The sequence below is a fragment of the Zootoca vivipara genome, chromosome 9 (genome assembly GCF_963506605.1).
Source record: "Zootoca vivipara chromosome 9, rZooViv1.1, whole genome shotgun sequence".
Lineage (NCBI taxonomy): Eukaryota > Metazoa > Chordata > Lepidosauria > Squamata > Lacertidae > Zootoca > Zootoca vivipara.
In genome coordinates, this window is record NC_083284.1 from 20696486 (window position 1) to 20704764 (window position 8279).

Genomic DNA, 8279 nt, shown 5'->3' on the forward strand with positions numbered 1-8279 from the left:
AGAACAGATTTTAAATATTGGTCATATATTGGTCATATATTGAATAAAACAAGAAATGTTCATCGTGCACCATTTTGCATCTAGGTAATCCAGCTACAGTCTGGGCTGGTTTGCAGCACGGAATTCCAGGGAGGCCTGGCCATTGATGTTTCTGGAGGAATGGAATTCAGCCTTTGGTACAGAGAATCCAAAACCAATGTTAAAAACCGGTGAGACGACCTAACTCCAGACATTCTTAAAGGAAACACATCAAATGATTTTGTCAACATAGGGAATTTTAAATCTGATGAAAGCGTGGAAATCTTAAAACAATTAGCAATATGAACTGAATCCCTGTTTTAGACAGAAATATTCAAGTTTCTTTCTTTGGGGGGCACTGTTTTCGTCTGATTGGTTTCAAAAACTATGCTGCCAACGATGCAGTTGCAATCCTCATCAAACTTACCTGGAAGTCAGAGCCAGTGTGGTGTAGTGGTTAAGAGCGGTAGACTTGTAATCTGGGGAACTGGGTTCGTGTCTCTACTCCTCCACATGCAGCTGCTGGGTGAGCTTGGGCTAGTCACACTTCTTCGAAGTCTCTCAGCCCCACTCACCTCACAGAGTGTTTGTTGTGGGGGAGGAATGGAGAGGAGAATGTTAGCCGCTTTGAGACTCCTCAGGGTAGTGATAAAGCGGGATATCAAATTCAAACTCCTCCTCCTCTTCTTCTTCTTCATTTAACACCCATTTTTTCTGAGCAGACTTTCACTTTCATATGATTTTGCTGCAAATGTATAAGGGCAATGAATGATGCATAATCACTATGCTTACGCGAAGTTCTTGCACTTGCCCCCAAAGGTGCTCAAGGTTAGGCTCGTTGAGGTTGTGGGGAAGATACTGACAGCCCTTCTATGTAAAACTGGATTTCCTTAGTTGGAATATTGGTCAGAGGTGTTTTTCAGACTATCTGTGGGATTTAAAGGTGGTTTTATCAAATTGAGATTTAGAGTGGAATTCGATGTGGCAATTGAATTGGAACCTCAGCCACGTCAAGTACTCCCTCTCTACTGTTTAGGCATATTTACATGTCTTGGGGTGTCCTAAAGATGTGCTTTCCTACCACTAGGGTCACGAAGAGTCGGACACGGCTAAACGACTAAACAAAACCACTAGGAGCCAGTGATACAGAGACATTGGGGAGGTGGCATGATGTGGTGGCATTGTTACCTAATGGAGTTTGCTGGGAAGTTACAGATGGGAGGGACGCTCCTGTTCTTTGGCTGCCGGAATGTTATCTAATATATGACGTCCTGATTCATCTCATTCTCTTCTTGCAGGGGAGCTGTGGCGATAGTTGGCAACATTGTTGTGGATGCGCTCTTTGTCAAGGCTGGCATGGAAAGCAGTTTTGAAGCCGAAACAACTCTGGACTTTGTCTCCACAGTGCAGTTTTCACAATATCCGTTTTTAGTTTGCTTGCAGATGGACAAAATTGAAAGTCCTTCCAGGTAGGAAGTCGGGGGAGCTATCTGTTTGTAATGTTAACAGTGTATAGTGGTACCTTGGTTTACGAACTTAATCCGTTCCTGAAGTCCATTCTTAAACCGAGGCGTACTGCCGGTGCCCTTCCACTGTTTGGCTTCCGTTTGTAGACTGACGTAAAGTTCACAAACTGGAACACTACTTCCGGTTTTGCGGAGTTCGTAAACCTAATAGTTCGTAAACAGGACTGTTCGTAAACCGAGGTACCACTGTACTGTAACTAGACTTAGGGAGAGTTGGCTTAGGAAGAGTGTCAGGAAGTGGATTCAGAGGCTGGTGGGCCTGGAGGTTTCTACCAACCCTGGTGAAATGCTGAAAACTGGCTTCTGTATATCTTTAGAATATGCTGGGTGGGAAGAGATTTTGCCACAAAAATGTGCAGTTGGGTTTATCATTAAGAACTACTGCTCATAGGATAGATCCGAGTTACAATATATAATGCATTATTATTATTATTTTGCAGGAGATACTTAGTTAAATATGAAAGTCTACCATCAGGAGAATCTTATACTTCCCGGAAAGGAAAAGTGAGGCTGCTGGCTGGTTCTGAATATCCCCTTCACCAAGAGAACTCCAACATGTGCAAGAAAGTTTTCAGTGATCAGTCTGACTCCTCGGAAAGCTGGTTTTGAAACAGGCGCCTGATCTTTCATTTGACCCCAACTGTGGCTGATGTTGGCTTTCACACGTACTGTTGTGCTGGCTTAGGGCCTGAATCTGTGATACTCGAGCCCATGAAAGCTTTACTGTCAACTTCAAGAGGCTCAGAATCTTGAGTGCGTCTTCACTGTGTTTACATATTTACATATATTTAAAGAAACCCTTTTTTTATGCAACAAGTTAAGGAAATCATACCAATCGATGCAATTCTAGGCACTCATTGAGGGTCCGGTTAGATGTGTTGCGTGGCCGCCTTGTGCGGATCTTCCTGGCTCCCTTTGTTTGGTTTTAAAAACACCTGGGAGCAGGCACTTTGGATTGGGGCCACAGTGAAGGAGCAGAGAGGGCTTAACCCATTTCCCGCACCTCATTTCTGCAACTTAAAATCACTGCTCCTCAGTCACGAAGCTACTTTTACCCCATGGGAAGGGATTGGAAGGCGGGCACTTGTCCTTGTCGTTTCCTTGCTTCATAACAGCATTAGAGATGTAACAGCAGCAATTTAAGTAAAGGACATGATTCAGGGGGAAAGGGGGGATTTTCCTTTCTTAAATATCACAACCCTATTCCCAGTCTTCCCCACCACCCACCTCCAGCTACTTTTAACCAAAGAAAAAGACCACAGGAGTTCCAATTATCTGATTTGGCCCTGGGGGCCAGTACCACTCTGACACTGACAATAAAAACACACACTGGGAGGTCCATGGTTCTCCCAGGCTTTTTAAAAAATCAGCACAGTAAAAATAATGATTATTTATTATTGTGTTTCAGTTGTAAACCTGCCTTTAGTGGAATCCATTTTTAAAGTGCAGTGGTATTCCCATAGCTGTCAAGTTCTCCCTTTTTTTAAGGGAAATTCCCTTATGCTGAATAGGCTTCCTTGTGAGGAAAGGGAAAACTTGACAGCTATGGGTATTCCATGCTAAGGTAGCACAAATAATCATTAATGCAACCCAAACTGAAACCTTGCACCAGTTCCTGGACAATTCCTGCTCATTTTAATGGGACACGAGCAGAAGATTTAGCTGGCTGCTGTTGCGTGGTTTAACTGGAAAACAAAAGATATCGGAGTTAGGATAATGGATGGAAATATGCTAATGCGTGCTGTACAAAAGAGATAGAATTGTATGTGTTCATAAATATTTTCCATGTATTATACTAACCCCAGGCTTTTTTTAATATACGGTTTGCAAGTTGAAGAACAATGCTGTGTGCATGTGTACTTACTTGAAAGTAAATCCTACTGTGTTCATTAGGACTTACTCCCTAGTAGGATGGAGGAAGACATTTGATTCAGGTCACAGATTTGCACTTCCTGAAACAATAAGTGAACCAAAACACAGCCATCCTTTGAAATTCACACTTCTCCGAATGTTGCAATGTGTTTCTCCAACCAGATAATGTGTACAAAATGCATATAAAGCTCATATTAGTGTCATAGAAAAATTGCAGTATATTGGAGAAAATTGTTTGTGACAAAACTGTTTTTGTAGGCAAAACTGGATATAAAACGTGCAAGGAGAAATGCACACTAAACTACTGACCAATTTGATGCGGAAATATAGGGAACTGGATTTAAGACTGGGGGGAAATGAGATTCTGAGAAAATCCTGAAATTGACAGATTTGCCCATCAATATGTAGGATTCACCCTTAGGCTCGTACTCATTTTCGTTTTGTGGTTTGTTTAATCAGCACTGTGTTTGAAAGTATTTGGGTTGTTAACCTATGTTGTAAATGCTTGCTTATCTTTTTTTTAAAAAAAATGTGTGCAGTTAGAGACAGTTCTGATTTGGGAGAAGGTAAAATCCCAAGTCGTAAATTTGCTCTTCTGAAAGCCAATAGGTGGCTTCAGTGGAAATAAACATGGTCCACACTGGTGCTTTTAAATGATCTCATCCTGAAATGTGGTGGAAGTAGGAACGTGTTCACACAGACATCACTCAATTGGGCCAGGAGAGGACAGGACAAAACCAGGACTCGAAAGAGCCTCCTCTCTGTCTCACCTTCTAATTACCATTTTTACAAAGGCTCCACCTTTGACATAGCATGATTTTTGGGCAGTCATGGGCCCCATTAATGGTAGACTTGCATTCTGGGCAATGAGCAATATGGCATGTAAATAGATTTAAACAACTCAGTATTTGCAGCTGAGACGTTGCTGGGGTTTACCTCCTCCTTCTGTAGTTAAAGTATCTACCATGCATAGAATCGCTCACAAAGCTACCACACTGGATTTATTTTTGTGATGGGTAGAAACCATTAGGGAGAGACTGGATTTATTGGGTGCATCTGCAGAGGATTACAAGGATGACTAAACACCATTGACAAATCTATTTCCTCTAATCCTGAACCATATGCACACACATAGGCACAGATTGAGTGTAGTTTCCCTGCCACGCTCTTGACATCTTCTCAAAAATGTTTTACCACCCTAGATGCAGATAAGTGATCATTTTTTATGATTATGGTGCTATTTTAGGCTGCATCAATAGAAGTATAGTATCCCGATCAAAGGACGTAATAGTACCACCCCGTTCTGCCTTGGTCAGACCACACCTAGTATTGGGTCCAGTTCTGGAGACCACAATTTCAGAAGAATATTGACAAGCTGGGGGGCAACCAAGATGATCAAGGGCCTGGAAACCAAGCCTTATGAGGAACTGTTGAGGGAGCTGGGTATGTTTAGCCTGGAAAAGAGGAGACTGAGAGGAGCTATGATAGCCATCTTCAAGTATCTAATGGACTGTCACGTGGAGGATGAAGCAACCTTCTTTCCCCCTGCTCCAGAAGGTAGGGACTAAACCCAGGGATTCAAGTTAGAAGAAACTCACCATCAGAAGGTTCTTCCTGATGTTAAGAGCTGTTTGGAATGGTATCCCTCGGGAGGTGGTAGGCTCTCCTCCAAGTTCTTAAGCAGAGGTTGGATGGCCATCTTTCAGGGATGCTTTAGTTGAGATTCCTGCCTTGCAGGGGTTTGAACTACATGACCCTTGGTGTTGCATCCAACTCTATGATTCTGTGGTTGTTTTGCCAGGGCCCGAATGGTTGGCAATGGGGCTGCTGCCAAGCTATTCCTTACAACACCATTCCTAGGTGTGAAGGTCAAAGTACTCCTGTTCAGTTGTAGTGATGGGGATGAGAAGTGGTTTAATTTTGTTTGGAGGGCTGGGGTTGGTACTACTGAAGCAGTTTTATTGTGCTGATAATTTTGTTTATTGGTTGTCCAGCTGTGCAAAACTCTCCTGGCAATTGCAGACCGACCAAGGTAACTGGTCAGCTGTTCCCACACAGACTATTCCATTTTACTCTTCAGGGTTAGTCTAACATTGCCATAATTATCAGTAAAGTGTCAGATTTTGGGGAAAAGATATTTAAACACACCACATAGGTTTGTACTGTATAATCTAGAAGAAGCGAATTGCTTTTCCTCATAAATTGGTAAAAAAATGTTTAACACAGCAGCTGAAGCTAACAGAAGCAATCCCATACCTTTGATGCAACCGATTTTCTTCATGGCAGTAGGATTTGTAGCTAATGTCATAACTTGGGGGGAAACAAGGTGCTCTCCTGTAAAGGCATTGCAGGATCACAACCATTTTGTTAGGAAAAATGAAAGAAATTTGTTCCTGGCTATTCCTCGAACACTCCACATGCCTAATTCTTCAGAAGTGAGTGGCTGGAGTTGTGCCCCCTCCCTCATTGATAACTGTGTTAGAAATAATAAATACATATTCCAACAACAACAAAATCCAAATCCCTAATTTGGTAATCCTGATTTATTTATATTTTCTTGCCAGATAAAATATTTACTACATATGTTGGTCACAAGATCCTGAGAGAAATGAAAGAGCCACTATTGGACTTTGCCAAGGGTTCAGTTCCCCACTCAGCCACAAAGCTTACTGGGTGACCTTGGGCCAATCACCAACCTACCTCACAGGGCTGTTGTGAGGATGAAAAAGGGGTGCATATGCTGCCTTGAGCTTCTTGGAGGAAGGATAAATAAAAATGTTTTAAAAATTTCATCAGTAACATGACTGTGATATCAAGAAGAGACTGTCCAACCAATCCAGAGCTTTTATGTGAATGGGCTTGCATATTTACTTCAATTTCAATGCACTTCCTTCTGTGTGTGTTCTTGTGTTGAAAGAATGCAGAGCTCACAACAGAGCTCCATGTGTGCCCTGCAACTCCTTTGGCTGCAAGGAGAAGTTGCATTTCCCAGGACTCGTAAGCTCCCATAGTCTAGATGCCCAGGAGGGATAGAGGGAAAAACCTCTCTGCTCTACCATAGCGAGATAAGATGAGGTGGAAAGAGTAGTCCTGCAGTCACAACAACTGTAGATGGAGTCAGATATAGAAATTTGGGATCGGGAGAAATTGAGAGGGATAGGACACATGGGGATGCATCTGGCTCAGAAATTATTTGAGCTATTTTCTGATCTGGCTTGGTTGGCGTAGCACAGCCCAAGTCTGAATTGAGCCTAGGAAGGTTCATCCCTCACTAATTATTAGGCTATTTGTGTGTGCTGAGGTCTGTGTTGCTGCCAATAGAACTTGGGCTGTAGGAGGACAAAGGTAATTTTGTAGGGTAGGATATTGACCATGTGCATATCCTATTCCCTTCCCTGTGGGTTGTGCACTCTCACACACAAACACTTTTTGGAATTGTACTATGACGCTTATCTGGCAATGGCACAGACCATGGTAGGGCAGAAAGTCGTGGGAATTAGAAGAAATTAGCCCTTTGCAATCAAACAGCTGGTCTGCTCAATCATCCTCCAACCATCACAAACTCTTGAAAGTGCTCTGTTAAATCAAAACAGAGCTGTCAGCAAATGGAAGCTTCTGAACCCAGTTTTACTCCTTCAGCAGTGATAAATGCCCTTCTGGATTTTCTCTCCTATCAGAGCCATGCACTTGATTCTGAAGATATCTGACCCCAACAGCTGGACATAATGAGGATTCCAGGAAGAGAGTTAGCAACAGCTGGGTAGCGGAAGGTAATGGTTTGCTTGCCTGGAGGACTGTGTTGCTCTGGCAACCCTACAACAGACAAAAATATGTTTGCAGCCATATGCAGTCTAAACTCACATATGAAAGCCATAAAACCCCATGGAGCTTCTTCATACAGTACAGGCAAATCTATGCAACTGGAGAAATGATATGGTGCAGAGCGCAGGTGTTTAAACAAATGCTGTCCTAAAATCCTACACTGCATGTAGAAAAGTAACATGGAAGAGCTAAGGTCTGTAGTCTATTTGTTACACTGGGGGGGGGGAATACATGCAGGAAAGCATTTTTTCCCATCACTACCCCTGACCTGGGCACTCCTTTTACAAATATTTTTCCAGCCCAATGCTCCAAGCAGTGCCAGGCAGGTGAGTCTAACCACTATTTTAAGTTTCCATAATGCCAGGAACAAAGCATCAGTCAGAAGTATTGTGGGAAACTTAAATGGGCCTAGCACTGCGGCCTAGCACCTAGGGTTCTATCAGAGTACAGTTTGCCCAGCATTCCCTCAAAGATGGGTTCAGTCCTGAGTCTGGAAAATATTGTCCTGGGAGGTTCTCCAAAGGTTCTTCCCTCCGTACCATTCCAGGGCAACTGAGTCATGTGATTTCAGTGGAATTTTTCTCCAAACGTATATGGAAATTCCCATTTGCCCCAGGAAGTCCATGTGTTGTTCTCCATCTGAGAGCAATTCATGTACAAAGTGACTCATAAGAGCAAGTGTGATACAGGGGCTTAAAGAGTGTCAGACTAGGAGACCAGGGTTACAAACCCTACCTGGGCATGAAGCTCACTGGATGACCTTGGCCCAAGCACCGCCTCCCAGCCTAACCTTCCTCACAAGGTTTAATTGTGGGGATTGTGATACACGTCACCTTGAGCTCCTTAGAGAAAAAGGAGGGATACAAATGCAATCAATCAATGTTGCAATAAAGAAATATGCAAAAGAGAAGTCAAGAGTCAACCTCTCATGGAGTATATGTGTGTGTACATGTACTTATCATGCAGTTTTGCCCTGCAATCACTCAACCACCATGGATAGTAGGTGGTTCCTGAACAAGATGGAGCTGCAACAGCGAAAAG

At 42.9% G+C, this 8279-nt stretch overlaps 1 protein-coding gene across 1 annotated transcript in view; it reads left to right on the forward strand.

Moving 5' to 3' along the window:
- MTTP (microsomal triglyceride transfer protein) overlaps positions 1 to 7354 on the forward strand; it is a 40647-nt gene extending 33293 nt beyond the window's left edge. Inside the window, exons 16-18 of the mRNA XM_035112457.2 lie at positions 85 to 209; positions 1317 to 1487; positions 1985 to 7354. Of these exons, the coding sequence (XP_034968348.1) occupies positions 85 to 209; positions 1317 to 1487; positions 1985 to 2153 (465 nt within the window). The 3' untranslated portion in view covers positions 2154 to 7354. The remainder of the gene's footprint in view (positions 1 to 84; positions 210 to 1316; positions 1488 to 1984) is intronic.
- The last annotated feature ends 925 nt before the right edge of the window (positions 7355 to 8279 follow it).